The following is a 15,976-nucleotide window of genomic DNA, read 5'->3' as shown; positions in this document are numbered from 1 at the left end:
AGAAGAGAGAAAAATCAATCTGCACAGTAGCTTTAACCATGGCCAACAATAGAGGAAATTCATCCCAACCCTTCTTACCCATTTTTGAAGGGGAGAAATATCATCTTTAGAGTCTCAAGATGAAGACCATGTTCCAATCCCAAGACCTATGGCAATTGGTGGAAAACGGCTACACTGAGCCGAGCTCGGCACTGGCGAATCCCGATCAGTAGTTAAGGGACGCACGTAAGAAGGGTGCTAAGACATTATTCCTTTTTCAATCCAACTTAGATGATGATATCTTTCCCCGAATTTCGGCAGCATACAATGTAAAAGAAGCATGGGAAATACTCAAGCAAGAGTATTTAGGCAACCAACGGGTAATTAAGGTACGATTGCAATCCCTTAGTCGTGATTTTGAGACAATGGTTATGGGTGAAAAAGAATCTGTGCAAGATTTTCTGTCTAGGATGACTCACATTGTGAGTCAAATGAAATCCTATGGTGAAAATGTGAGTTCTGAGAAGATTGTTAGCAAAGTGTTGCATAGTTTAAACACAAAATTTGATCATATTGCCACTGTGATCGAGGACTCAAAGGACTTATCTAGTTAAACCTTTGATGAATTAATGAGTTCTTTGTTAGCTCATGAAGTTGGGGTTCTTAAAACCCATGAGAAAGTGGAGGAAAAGGCTTTTCAAATGAAAGGGGAGTCTTCATATAAGGGTAAGTCCGAAAATTTTGGAAGCCGTGGGTATGGCAGAGGCGGTTTTCGTGGTGGCAGAGGTCGTAGTGGTGGTCGAGGTCGTGGTCAGTTTGGTGATCAACGTTCGAATAAGAGCTTCCTTCAATGTCATTATTGCCAAAAGTTTGATCAAAAAGAGGCAAATTGCTGGAGTAAGGAAAAAAATGATCAAAAGCAGGCCAATTTTGTAGAGAAAGTTGATGAAGAAAGTAAGCTATTTATAGCGTATTCTACCAGCAACAATGAATCAGATGGAGTATGGTTTGTAGATAGTAGGTGCTCAAATCATATGATTGGAGATAAGACCCTGTTTAAGAACCTCGATGAATCTCTCAAATCCGAAGTTTGACTTGGTGATAACAAGCTAGTTAAAGTTGAAGGGAAAGGCACAATCGCTATTGCAACTCAGTCTGGTTATACTAAATTGCTTAATGATGTTCAATTTGTTCCTAGTTTAGCTCATAACTTGTTGAGTGTTGGGCAATTGATGAATACTGGATATGTTGTTATATTTGATAATAATTGTTGCACTATACGTGCGAAAAATTCAGATCATACACTGCTTAGTATTTCCATGACAGAAAGTAAGATGTTTCCTGTGGATATTAGCACTGTGAAAAGTTGTGCCATGATTGCTATATGTGATGAAGCTACATTGTGACATTTGCATTATGGTCATCTAAATGAGAAAAGGCTAAAATTGTTGACAAATAATGACATGGTAGTTGGCTTACCAAAAATTAGCAATATTAGATTTTGTGAAGCGTGTGTGTATGGTAAGCATAATAGGAATTCTTTTCCTACCGTTTGTGCTTGGAGAACATCCAAGTGCCTTGAGTTGGTGCACGTTGATTTGTGTGGTCCGATGAGTGTTGAGTCCTTCGGTGGTAGTAAGTACTTCTTGATGTTTACGGATGATTATAGTCGCATGAGTTGGTTGTATTTCTTGAAATTTAAGTCCAAGACTTTTGACTATTTTAAGAATTTAAGGCATATATAGAGAAGGAAAGTGGCTTTTGTATCAAGATGCTTCATTCTGATCAAGGAGGTGAATTTTTATCTGGCAAGTTTGAAGCCTTATGTGAAACATATGGTATTCAAAGGGAGTTAACAACACCTTATACTTTGCAACAAAATGGAGTAGCGGAGCGAAAAAATCGCATGGTAGTGGAAATGGCTAGGAGTATGATGGCTGAAAAAGATCTTGAGAAAAGATTTTGGGCAGAAGCAGTGGCTATTGCAGCATATCTTCTTAATATTTCTCCTACAAGATCTGTTATGCACATAACTCCATATGAAGCATGGAAGGGAAGAAAACCTCAGGTAAGCCAGTTACGCATTTTTGGTTGTATAGCTTATGCTTTGGTCCCTAGTTATCGTAAAAAATTGGATGATAAATCTGAAAAATGCATTTTTTTTGGGATATAGCCCCTAGTCCAAAGCATATAGATTATATAGTCCAATAAATGATAAAGTAATCACTAGCAGAGATGTTAAATTTAGTGAGGCCGAGTCTTGGAATTGGACTAGCAATTGTGTTGATTAAGTCAGTGTACAACAACTTCCCTTTGAGGAAAATTCAGTCATTTCTCCACAAGGAAACCAAGACCTTCCATCACCTCCAAATACACCTCAAAATTCAAATTCCACTCCAAATAGTTCCTCCACACCAAACTTTTATTCAAATTCCAACTCGTTAGACTCATATCTAGTAACTCCATTGAAACACCTCCCAAAAAATTTCATTCCATACAAGACATATACAGATCTAGTAACTTTGCCTTGTATGCCTCTGATCCTGCTTCATATAATGAAGCTGGTGAAAGTGAGACTTGGCAAGCTGCTATGGCAGAAGAAATGTCTTCTATTGCAAAAAAATGATACTTGGGAGTTAGTAGAGCTACCAGAAGGGAAAAATGTCATTTGTTTGAAGTGGGTATACCGCACAAAATACAATGCTGATGGAACGATTCAGAAGTACAAAGCTCACTTGGTTGCTAAAGGGTACTCACAACAAAAAGGGGTGGATTTCGAAGAAACATTTTCTCCAATTGCTCGCTTCGAAACAGTAAGAACCTTTCTTGCGCTTGCTGCCCAATTTCAGTGGCATGTTTTTCAGTTCGATGTCAAGCCCGCTTTCCTTAATGGTGAGGTAGAAGAGGAAGTCTATGTTGTTCAGCCCGAAAGTTACGTTATGAGTGGTGAAGGAAGCAAGGTTTATCGGCTCAAAAAGGCATTGTATGGCCTTAAGCAAGCACCGAGAGCTTGGTACAGCAAGATTGACTCCTTCTTTATTGACCGTGGCTTTGAAAGGAGTCCCAATAAGCTAACTCTTTATGTTAAGAAGCAAGGTAACTTTGATTTTCTTGTGGTTTGCCTTTATGTTGATGACATAATATATATGGGTTCTAATGAAATTCTTGTGGAGGAGTTCAAAACATGCATGATGCATAAGTTTGAGATGTCAGATTTGGGTTTATTACATTATTTTCTTGGAGTTGAAGTGGTTCGGTGTGAAGAAGGAATTTTTATTTCCCAGCAGAAGTATGAAACTGATTTGTTAAAGAAGTTTAATATGCTTAAATGTAAGCCATCACCTACTCCTATGAATGTTAATGAGATACTCATAAGCGAAGATGATACTGGTTTAGCTGATGCAAGACACTATAGGAGTGTAGTTAGTGGTGTACTGGTGTTATTTACCTATCTCACACTATACCTGATATATCATTCGCTGTAAGTATGATTTCTAGGTTCATGCAAAACCCATCACTGCAACATTATGGTGCGGCTAAGCGAATTTTGAGATATGTCGCTGGAACGGTTAGTCATGGAATTTGGTATAAAAAAGGAAGATTTTAGATTTCTTGGTTATTCCGATAGCAATTGGGCAGGCTATAAAGAGGATCGAAAGAGCACTTCTGGTCAAGTATTTTCTCTTGATTCCGGAGCTATAACTTGAAGCTCAAAGAAGCAAGATGTGGTTGCTTTATCTTGATCTGAGGCAGAATATGTGGTTGTGATTGCAGTAGCGTGGTTTAGGAAATTATTAAGTGATTTTTAGCAACATGAAGAGGATGCAACAACAAATATTATGTGATAACAAGGCTACCATATCTATGACGAAAAACCCTATATTTCACAGCAAGGCCAAACACATAGATATTCGCCATCATTTCATTCGTGACCTGGTAACAAAGACCAAGATCATTCTGAAGTACTGCAACACAAATGCACAGGTTGCTGACATTCTTGCAAAGGCACTACCTCAAGATAAACATCACTTATTTAAGCTAAAAATGGGTGTTTGTGACTTTGAATCAAAAGGGGCTGTTGAATGATGAAGATTCAAGTTAGTTAGTGACCAAGTTTTTAGAATCTGTTATTTGAATATGTTAGTTAATTGAAGTAGCGGCTATTAAAGTGGGTCATGTTTTCTTAGTTGTCTAAGTTAGTGGATGTTATGTCCTATATTTATGGGTTACGTAGTGAGTTAGTTATTTTTGTTTCTACATCTATTTAAAAGGGTATATACTCATTTCTTCCTTTGAAGTTTTAATATACACAATAGCTTTTTCTCTTTGACCTCTTTGTTCCATCAGTTTGTTCCAATTACTTGTTAATTGTAGTTATTTCAACAAGTGTGCCACTCATTTGGGTAGTATAATGTGTGCATATATACGTGCTGGAAAGTCTTGCACATTTTCCTTGATCGAATATCAGCAAAAGATCAAAGTAGATAAAAAGATGCAACCTCAATTATTAATTCTCTACAATTTCTTTAACTTTTGACATTTTTCAAAAGTATATACGTTGACTATGTGACAAATATTCCACCACTCACGCAATCACGGAAAGAAAATAGAAGAGTAAAAATGTAGTTTTATTATTTAAACATGGGAATCTGATCTAATTTTATATTTTGGTATATGAATTTAAAGTTGTTACCATCCTTTCAAAAACAGATTTTTTCCTCTTAAAAATATACAATATACGTTAATAATCAATGTATCCTACAGATAAAAATTTTAATTATTATTTGAAGAAAGAATGAAAAACGATAAACCATATTCATAATTAAAGCTAATAACTAAAGCCAATGCCACTCATTTATTTTAAATATAAATATTTTAATTTAATTTCATTATATATATCCATCCTTTCACACGATTTATTTAATTAGGTGTATAAATATTGTTTAATATTTACAATAGAAAGATATGATTGAATAGTTAAGGGTATAGCTTTTTATTGACTTAAAAGTATAATTTTTAGGGCCGAATATTCACCATTTATTAAATTTCTAAAATTAGTTCAAACAATAAAAATTGTGCATGTAATAAGCTTAATTATCATGAACTTCATTAGGAAAATCACTAACTTTTATTTACAACTTCCATGCTAACTCTTTCGTAGCAATGTTCTTGATCTACATAGAAAAAGATAGTATCACATTTCTTTGAGGATTTAGAGTAATCTTTTGATGACAAATCTTTGCTCTCATGACTAGTTTGGTAAGTATAAGCTCAAATGATGACTAAAAATTCTCCCACATTAAAAACATATTAGAACATGAAAAAAGTGTTCCTTGAGTCTATTAATTAGTCATGTTTTGAATGACAATTAAAGTGTCGAAGAATTTGGTCTTAAAGGTTAAAGTAACAAACTAAGATTACTAGACCTGAAATATGTATTATTATGGATAGTATAGGACACATCACACTTTGTTTTTTGGTTTCTATGGCAATCAATAGTAAATAGTACTATTAATGGTGTATCTTTGACATGTGAAGGCTAGGAGAGCAAATATTCAATCCTAAATACAATGTGTAAGAGCGTTGGAGACCGAAGCATACATGGATAACGAAAGTCAAGCAAAGTAAGCAAGCCACAGCCAACACTGCAGCCTGCTGCCTCTGGAATCTTTTCTTAGCTACTGTCCACTTCAAGATGTTGTCCCATATTGTTACACCTTGCCTATATATATGTGTATATGTTGTATGTAGTATGAAGAGCCAAGCTTAGAGCTTGAGCCTTACATTCTCCTTAACATTCTTTTTTAATTCTCTACTCAAATGTATAACTCACACTACTCTCTATTATTGATGTAATTCCTTCAACATTGTAATGAGCTCTCAAGCTCCTCTATCCTTTAAACACATAATGATACACTAGCCTAGGATGGTGGATGTAGCCTCATTAATAGTGAACCATCTTAAATCTTGGGGTTATGTTTACATTACTTTTATTGCTTAAATCACCTTAATACTTCCATATAACCATGTTTCATTAGTGCACCTTCAAGCCATGATCATTAACCTTTCGTGCCACCTTTAGGCCCACGCTTTCGCATTCGTTACCCTACTCTAACAGAACATTTATAATAAAATTTAAAGAAAAACTACTTTACCCCTTATTTGTCCGCTAAGAAGAAGAGAGCAGGGTTGTAACTGTTGTACGGATAACAAAAGCAATTACTAAACAATAAAAGAAACGACAAAGATTCAAGACAAACAATAAAAAACACACACCAAAATTTAACGTAGTTCACTATTAATAAGATAGCTACATCCACAGGCACCAAGAACTTTAATTTCACTATTAATGGAGATTACAAAACAAGATGAATCTAAGAAATATTCTTTCTTAGAATGGTGGCTCTCTTTTCTCTCTTGTGTTTCTATGCATTACCCTAGCCCTAACCTAATTAATGAGGGATTTATATAGTATGCCTCATTTTCAAAAAAAATTAGGTTAAATGAAAAAACTGATCAAGAAACCCTAACCACGAAATCAGAAGTAGAAAACGTGTAGTCGTGCCAAAACTCGCCGGGATTAATGTGATTTCGCCCGAATTACCAATCTCTATCGAAGCACTTTAAGTCTAGCCCGAGACTCAATCTCGCCCAAAGCTATGATTTTCCACGAATACAACTCTCGGTCGAGATTAATGTAATCTCGCCCGAGATTCAATCTCATACAAAGTTACTGTCTTTTCTCATATCTAATCTTGACCGAGACTAATGTCAATCTCGCACGAGATTATAATGACAATCTCGCCCGAGATTACACCATAGCTATCAGAAACATCTTCTACCCCTCCTCTTGTTTTATCACATGTTCCAGACTTAGTTCAAGTTATTAAACATCAACGATGACAATTAAACTAAGTTCGCTAAGTGAACGGATTTTTGAATTTATAGGTTTGCAAAAAACGTTTTGAGGCATGTCCGATTTGTTACCCTTGCAAACATTGCATAAACAACACTAGATACGATGAGGCTACCATTTAGAAAAAAAAAACGTCATAAGCAAACCATTGTTGATTATACAACTTAAAAAAAGAATTTAGTAAGTATAAACCTTTGTAATTCTATGACTCAATTTTGTGATGAATTTTTTTTATGTATAATTAGTTGAAATTTTTAATATTTTATAGGGGATTAATATATCTTTAATAGATATCTGGTAGCATATTCATCCTATTTAAATTACCTTAATTAAATTAAATTTGATTTAACTGACATAAATTTAATTATTACGTATCATTATTTTTAAATGAGAAAAACGCAATTGTATTTTTTTATAGGTCAGTTAGTCTTCCGCTTGCACTATAGAAAGTTATAAGAATGCTCATAACTACTTGATTTTGCACAAATTTACGAAGATTTGATAATGACAAGTACGTTAAACCTCAATAGCTAACACATTATTAATGAAAACATTTCGAGAAAAAATCTTACCACTTATATTGGAGGCGATATTTACACATATTGTAGTTCAAACTATGACATATATTATAGCGGGTAATGATGGAGATACAAAAGGGGCGAGTACGACATGAAGCATGGCTGACCAAAACAATTGAAAAGATCAGTGTGCACAAGTACGGATCTGGTCATTCGAGCACCTTCATTGCTCGTGCGAGCAAACAATGCTATGTTGTGAATTTTGATATGATCCATGATAGTGGACATAAAGTGTCTTTTGCAAATATTTTTATTTCTGATTTTATGCGCTATATAAGGAGTCATAAAATCATTGTTAGGGTTATGTTTTGGTGACAATGCACATACAAGTAAAATAAAGTTTTTAATCTTTAAGTGAAACTTGTATTGCATTCACTGACAGATTTTACTGTTCGAGGTAATTGTAGGGGGGGGGGGGGTGTTTGATGAAATATAATTATTATTTAGTCGAAGGTAATTCACCATTTATATTGTGCGCTCATTTAAAGCTTTGATATTTTTACTTAAGCGTATATATATACTTTTTTTCATCCTTCTGTCATCACTATAACAAAATTAACTTTTTGTGACAAAGAATTTAGTAACATTATAATAAATGTCGCTGATTAATATTTTTAATGTAATAATTATTAGTTTTTGTTTTAAGTTCCACTATAGAGTGATTTAGTGACATTTTATTCACCTTTAGTGACATGTAATGGTTACCATTATTAATAGTGATATTTATGAGAAATGTCACTAGATCCTATATCGCAAAAAATTTTAGTGTTATAAATTTCACTAAATCCACTCTATATATTAAAGGGTTTAATAAATTTCACTAAATTCACTCTATATACTATTAAAAATTTATAATAATGACATTTAAATTAAATTTACAAAATACATCTCACTAAAAATATATTATGTTGTAGAGCATTTCACCATTTTGGTACATACAATTCTTTAATAAATACGAACATGATAGTATACTTCTACAAATAACCAAAATAAACACTAGTGATGCATGCATGATTTCAATCGGAGGTGACAATTAATTATAAAGAAAATTAGCAATACAAAGAGGGGATCTTTGGTGGGTCTTACCACTAATTATTTTACGATAAAATAATCACAATATGAAATCTCTATGATTATAATATAGACATGGAAAAATTATTTATTTGTATATTCCTTTTCACTTAGTTGATGGTTTTCCTTCCTTTTTTTTTCTCTCATTTATTTATTTTACTTTTATCAAAAAAATAAATTAAAAAACAATAATTTTTTGATCCTATTCTCTCTTTTTGTAAGTGCATGCTCCTCTATTCTTGTCTTTCTGGGTTTTATCTTTCTTGTGTGGTGTTGTTGTCATAGAAAAGATAGGGGTAGGGATGATAAAGTAATCAAACAATTTGTTATGGTATAGGTAGCCTATGCGATATACCCTCTTGCAAAAAGCCAAAAATAATCAAATAATTTGTCTTGTATAAGACCATTTTATTATAAGACGAATTTATGTAATTAAATTATTTTTTTTATTTATTACTTTAAAATTATAAATAATTACTTGAATTGATTAAATATATATAGATTAGCTTAATATTAATAGTCTTACCATAAAACTGTCTGATATAAAGTGATAAGAAAAAGTAACCATTGTCCACACCAAAAACATCATAAAACACAAATAACCATTGCTTTTGTTTGTATTGGAATTGATTTTGACCAACAATAATCGAAAAATAAATAGAACATTAATTGAAATTTTGAATCTTATATAACTAGCCTTAAAATATTCCGCTACTAGATTAAAATTGGTCCCCCTTTTTTATTTTAAGACTCTAAATACCTTATTCAACTGTTTCAAAATATAATTCAAAAATAAAAAAGTAAAAAAAAAAATTTGAGAATATGAATAAAAAGTACCCTATTATACAATGCATTATCATTAACAATTACTCTACTAGGTGTCTTGTTTAAGTAAAGATACAATTTTAACTTTCAACTAAAGTAGTCTAACCATTCATCCTTTTTTTTCGAATACATTCAAAGAAACAAAAAACAATGAAATTAAAAATCATTAGATACTAATTAACAAATAATTAATCCTATAACCTTAAAATACCTTAAAATGAAGACAAATGCAAACTTATTCAATGAAAAAAAAAATAATTATCATTATAAAAACATCAAAAATAAAATGTAATCAAAAATCGAACAGAAATATATTTTTTCAAATCAGTCACATTAATTTGCCTATCGTGTATCCATCACATTAGTGATCACATAGCTACAAAAAATCATAAACTTTCCACTTAATCTCGTTTTGAAACCTTCATTTTCAAAACTTTAAATTAACATTTTTAAAACTATATTTTCCGTATGCTTTTTTCAAGCCCAAAACATTATATTATAACAAAACCCTTATTTTTTTTCGTCTTTTTATTATCTTTTTGTTTTTGTCCTTTTCTTATCTAGCCTTCTTTTACTCATTTTCTTTTTTGTTATAAAATAAATTTATACCTAAAATTTCTATTTTTCTAAAATTAATTTTTTTTCCGTTTATTATTTTTCGTATTAAATCGAATTTCGTTTGAAGTACTGTCCATCCAATTATTAAAACAATACGACATATTAAAAGAGATAAAAAAGGAATAAAAGTGCAAATTTAAATTTAGGAAGATAATACTCCTATGAGGTTAGAAAAGTGTTTTTTAGTTGAAGCATTAAGAATCGATACTAAAACCTTATTTTAAGAGAGTATACGACATATGCACCAACTGAAACAAGACGGTAAAAATAAATAAAAGCAAAAGATAATAATGGCAATATATAATAAGAAAAATAGAAACACCTGAAACTGAAGTAGAAGTAAAAAGAAAAAACAGAAATAAAAAGAGAATCAATACACAAATCCACACGTGTATGTAATTTTCTAAATAGAATTTTTTTTCATGATATTGAATGATAAAGAAAGTATTAAATGGATGATCATTTTTTTATTTCTTTTTTTTATTAAATTTCATCTATTTAATTCTTGATGTAGGAAAAGAAAAGGGGACCATTGGAGAAAGATGATACATAAAGATGCTGAAAGGGGGACATGTTAAGATACACTAAAGCAGCAAGACAAGATTTCAGACTCCCCTTTTCTAATAATCTTTACTTATTATTAACTGTTTCATCAACTTTATTTCTTTGCCTTCAACTGTTTTGGAAATTTTTTTTTTTAAAAAAAATGAGAAATTAATAAAAATGAATAAAAAAAACCATCCTTTTTGTATTCCTCTCTCTTCATAAATCATAAGTTGATCCAACTGCAAATAGTTGTATTTTCATGAAATTTAGAGGCAAGAAACCACCTGCTGATATTGACATTTGCTAAAATTGGCAGCCTTCAGGTTTTTCAAGTGTTCTACTCTTTTCTGAGTAAGTAGTCACATACTCACATTACCTTATGGTTGCCAATCAAAATTGCCACACATGACATACAAAATTCTCACTTTTGAGTAATTTTTATTCGGATTTTTTAAATACTTGATGATAGAATATATTAAAGATTAATTTGCAAATTACAATGTTTAAGTTTAGCATTTTTACAAATGATAGCTTTAATGATTGTTTTTTTCAAATTACAGTCGCTAAGTATCAAAGTCTACAGCGTTCAGGTCAAATCACAAAATTTCAACCACTTAACCTAAAATTCCGACCACAAAAATGGTCAACATTTTGTGATTTGTCCTAAACTATATAAACATTAAGGTTATAATTCACAAAAGTCTTAAACTTTAAGATTCTAATTCGCAAATTATTCATAGGTTAAATATATAACATATTATTAAGGCCTCAACCATTAGCTTATGTTTTTTGTTGAGTTTGTTCCATGATATGGTATCAGAAGCCAACTTGATAAAGATTACGAATTCGTATCTCAATCACCTCTCATTCAAAGCTGAATATTCAACATTAGATTGAGAAGGATTTATCTTCGATCTATCTATACTTTTAGCCCTAAAAGCTCTCATAGTATGGTGTGCGTTAGAGTATATATAATATATCCTTAGGACGTCAACCATATGATGAGTTGGTCTTATGAGATTTATTAAAACCCCAAATAATGAGTTCGAATCTCATCCACCATCCACTTAATTGGAATTATAATCTATGTAGATAGCATATGATCTTGGCATAGTTGGTATAGTAACCTATCTGTTATTCTTGGGACCAGAGCTCAAACCACGCATATTACATTTTAAAAATCAATTTTTTTTAGATGTGGTTTGGGTTTGAGAAACTGATTTAGGGTTTAGGAAGAAAGTCGCTCCCTTTCACTCACTTCCTCCTCATATCTCCCTTTCATTCACTCTCTTCTCGTCCCTCCCTCACCCTCGCCGCTCATCCCGATCCTTGCTCTCGTCGGACGCCAGCCTTCATTGCCAATTTCACTCGCCATTCTTACTAGACGTCACACGCCAGCCATCTGCCGTCTAACAGCCACCACCACAATACATGTTCGTCTTCTTAAGACCAAAGTATCAATGTATGTTTTGAGTTTTTCCCTTTTGTTAATGTCATTTTTAAGTTAACTTTAATTGTTGTATCTTGTATTGATGTTATATGATTAACTTGCTGAAATGTTATTTAATTGTTGTTCATTTGATTTTATATGCTTAGATTAAGTGGTTGTTAAATTAAATTGTAATGGGATAAAAATTAAGATTATTAAAGAGGATTAAAGGTTCTTATAGAAGGTAAACTGATGCTTGGCAAATATTTTTTTTACGATACCATGTATTACATTATTGTTGTTCATGTACTGTATTATTGCAAAATTTAATGAAATGCACAAAATTTATTAAATGACAACGCCATTATATATAGCTCTCAAAATATGAAATATAAAGCATGATAATTGTCTTAATTATAATGTTGGTAAATGTAAAGTTTTTTTTCGATTAACAACAATTTAATTATTGACATCATTTAACTTTTTTATGGATCTGCCTTTGTAGATAGACTTGTGTCAGTCGCATATATAATTATACTCTAAAAAGCTCATGTGAGGAGACGCAATTAAGTGTTTACAACATGCAAAAATTAGAGCATCAATCATCACTTAAAACTTTTGGTTAAATTTATTTCTTCATACTCTGGTTATACTAATGTTACCTTGGACCGGAGCTATTTGATTAATAGTTTATTTTGTGATATTGTTAGACACTTGACATTCAATTTTACATCAAGAATCCAAATATTTTTAAAACATTATAACACCAAAACTCAATACTTGGGACAAAATATAGGACTTTATGAACTTGAGTAAAATTGGAAAATTATTCAAAAAAAAGAGTAAAATTGGAAAAAATTCTCAATAAATAAACAAATACATAATAATCTACCTTAAATAAATAAACAATGCATAATGTAAAGCATTATGAATGGTGTACAATTTAGTCAAGCAAGAGACTTTTATTATTAGAGAGAGGGAAATAATAAAAGAAAAAATGGGTTTTATTGATAATAATAAAAAAAAACAGGTGAAAGACATAAGTGGAGTACTCGTATATACTTTGAGAGAGTAGTACACATTTCATTGATTGACATATCAAACAAAAAAAACAAATTATTAGGGAAAATATGTATAATTATCAGGTTTATTTATGGTAAATTGATAAGACTTACCAAGGCACTCACGACAAAAAGTTGAAAATTTAAAATAAAATTTGTCTAATGATGAATATGAGCTTAATGACTCAGTTATATCAGTTAATAGCATATTAATACCAGTAATGGAGATTTAATGGAATTACTTAGGTTTCTTGACGCCACTAAATTACTCTTTATTTTACAATTACCTGCCTTAAATCACTGCCTAAAAAAATATCCTATAAAATTAGTAACATTGCTCAAATTTAGTAAACTTGGATAAATTTGTTATCGGGCTTGGTTTATTTGTACACAATAATTATAGAAACCCGATAAGGTTTCATAGTAAACCAATTAATATTAGGAGAAGTAACCTATTAAATATATATAATAATTAATTTTTTTTCAATTTTTTGATGTGCTATCACAAATAACTTATATTTAATAACTTATACTCTAACTAACTTTTGGAGTTGTTAAAAAGCTTAATACAGGAATTAATTACTGATTAAAACCACAAAAATCAAACCGTATGAGACCGTCTCACGATAAGACGACCTTAAATTAAAAAGTCCATAACCTAAAAATTTCTATTAATAAGCTATTTAACCTGATTATGAGGCATGTCTCACGGTAAGACCGCCTCATACAAGAATTTGTGCCCAAAAATATTTAATATAAATTATTTCAAGAAAGAAACCCAGAATACAAGTTAACTGAACATGACTTCTTACCTGGAGCACAATCACAGTAGTGAACGGTGATATCACAAGTTTGAATTTGATAGCACTTGATCATCATGTTCTACAACAATGGTTGATCAATTAATGATCATCATCAGATTAATTTACAATAATGGAGTATATATACCAAGATTAGATTGGATAAAAAAATAAATATATATGCTTGATATAATTATCACAATTGATTATAATCCTGTAGACTTGAACAATAATTAATTAATCCTTCATGATGATAATTAATAGTCAAATTATGAATAATCATCAACAATAAAAATAAAAATTAGGTAGTAGTTGTAGAAGGACCTACACCAGCATTACCATCATCACCGCCATCTCCATGATGATCCCCACTTCCACTGCCGCCTTCCCCGGCCCCACTACTCCCGTGGACCCCACCGGTGGGGTCCACGGGAGTATTGGTAGTTTCTGCACTGGCAGCGGAAGCGGAGGCAGAAGAAGAGGAAGAAGGATGTTTCCTCTTCTTCTTTTCGTACGGGATACCACGGGCTTTAGCCTGGCTTTCCCTTACCTCTCGGAGGTAAATCCGGACGGCCCGTGCACCAAATGGGTTGGATTCGGGCCGTCCACCATTCTCTTCATACGCAGCACGAAGACGACCGATGAGAGCGTCGAGGCTGCCCCAAGCTTGCTTAAGCGGGCAGACGCACGGGGCGGGTGGGTTGGGGTGACCGAAATACGGGCAACCCATGTTGTGAACCTTAGTTTTTCCGAACTGGTCTAAATATTTGAGGAATTCTATAACATGAGCTCCATTACACCTCGAAAGAGAAAGAGGGGGTTTGTGATTTCTTAGGTATTGTAAGAATGTATTCCAATCTCGTCTTTTTTGCGACTCATATCGACTTAATGGAGCTGCGGCAGCTGGTGTAGCTGCCGCAGCTGGTGTAGCTGCCGCAGCTCCTGCCGTTTGGGACGCTAAATCACCACCAGTTGACGAGCCGAGAGCTTGATCTCCACCTCGTCCACCACTTGATGATCCTTCTCCACCTCCGGATTCAGCCGGTCCACTATCCATATTCTTTTATTTTAATATATTGAATATAACGATATATACAAATTTATAAATTTATTGTTTTTTGTATAATTTGTTAATTTTTTATGAATAAAATTTGGAGATTTTGCTTGCAAGGGTTAAATATTTATTGACTTTTTTTTTTTTTTTTTTTTGTTTTTGGTTTTTAGTGTAGACAGATAGAGGAGGATTTTTAGTGATGGAACGTGAAAAGGGAAGAAAGGATGAATGAATAAGACCAAGTAGTAGTAGTAGTAGAACTGTTTTAGAGTGTATACTTGATTGGTCTCCGTTGTTCGTTTTTCTTTTGGAAGATATAGAGAGAAAATGACAAAGGGATGTGAAACTTAATAAAAGAGCACCCAAAAGGAGGATAGTTGAGAGAAATGAGTATTGACCACTATCAAGAGTCTTGTGAGGAGCAAAAAGAGAACAAAAAGATTAAGGTTATTAAAATCAAATATACTCCCTCAAATTGTTTGAATTTGATATAGGGTGAAATTTAATTTGAGCATTTTATTTATTTTTTGTTAAAAAATAAAATATATTAATCAAATTAAAAGAAAGAAGTGTATAAATAAGAAGAAAAGATAAACTGCATTTGAAAATGATATTAAAAAAGTAATTATAATTGGTGATAAAGTAGACCTATCATACCGATCGATCAGGTCGATTCTAACCAATACTCAACATGTCATATATGATAAGTACATCTATTGTTAGTTATTTTATTCTAATCATCATATAATAGCCAAAAATACTATTCTTGTAAATTTTTTTAACATTTTCAATTTTGATAAAAATATTTTTCAATTCATAATTCAGAAATATTAACTCAAAATAATGAAAAATTACAAATATTGGAAAATTTTAAAAGTTGACGTCAAGATCATTGGGTTAGGTTTGATTAGTTATCCGGGTTGGATAAAAAGTGTCCTATAGAGTCTTGCATATATAAATAATCACGTGGCTATGACCCCCTCAATAAGGGACATTGCTCATTTGCACCTCTATTATTATTCTATATATCTTTTTTCATATTTTACCTCATTTTTGTGTCGTCCATTACAGTCTTGTGATTCATTTTTTTTTTAGTCTT

General features: G+C 32.0%; 1 protein-coding gene across 2 annotated transcripts; it reads right to left on the bottom strand.

Annotated features, from left to right (window-relative positions):
• Positions 1-13,145: 13,145 nt before the first annotated feature.
• Positions 13,146-15,170, bottom strand: LOC130812943 (protein LIGHT-DEPENDENT SHORT HYPOCOTYLS 6-like). 2 transcript variants are annotated; one of them, XM_057678598.1, is made up of 2 exons: positions 14,152-15,170; positions 13,146-13,905 (listed from the first exon to the last, which is right to left on the bottom strand). In XM_057678598.1, the coding sequence occupies exons 1-2, from the start codon at positions 14,878-14,880 to the stop codon at positions 13,789-13,791; spliced, it is 846 nt and encodes a 281-aa protein (XP_057534581.1). In that variant the 5' UTR covers positions 14,881-15,170; the 3' UTR covers positions 13,146-13,788. The 2 variants fall into 2 exon arrangements, with proteins under 2 accessions (XP_057534581.1, XP_057534582.1); XM_057678599.1 differs by having other exon boundaries at positions 13,774-15,170.
• Positions 15,171-15,976: the final 806 nt, after the last annotated feature.

The sequence above is a fragment of the Amaranthus tricolor genome, chromosome 5, assembly GCF_026212465.1.
Source record: "Amaranthus tricolor cultivar Red isolate AtriRed21 chromosome 5, ASM2621246v1, whole genome shotgun sequence".
NCBI lineage: Eukaryota > Viridiplantae > Streptophyta > Magnoliopsida > Caryophyllales > Amaranthaceae > Amaranthus > Amaranthus tricolor.
This window is presented reverse-complemented; position numbering and strand designations above follow the sequence as displayed.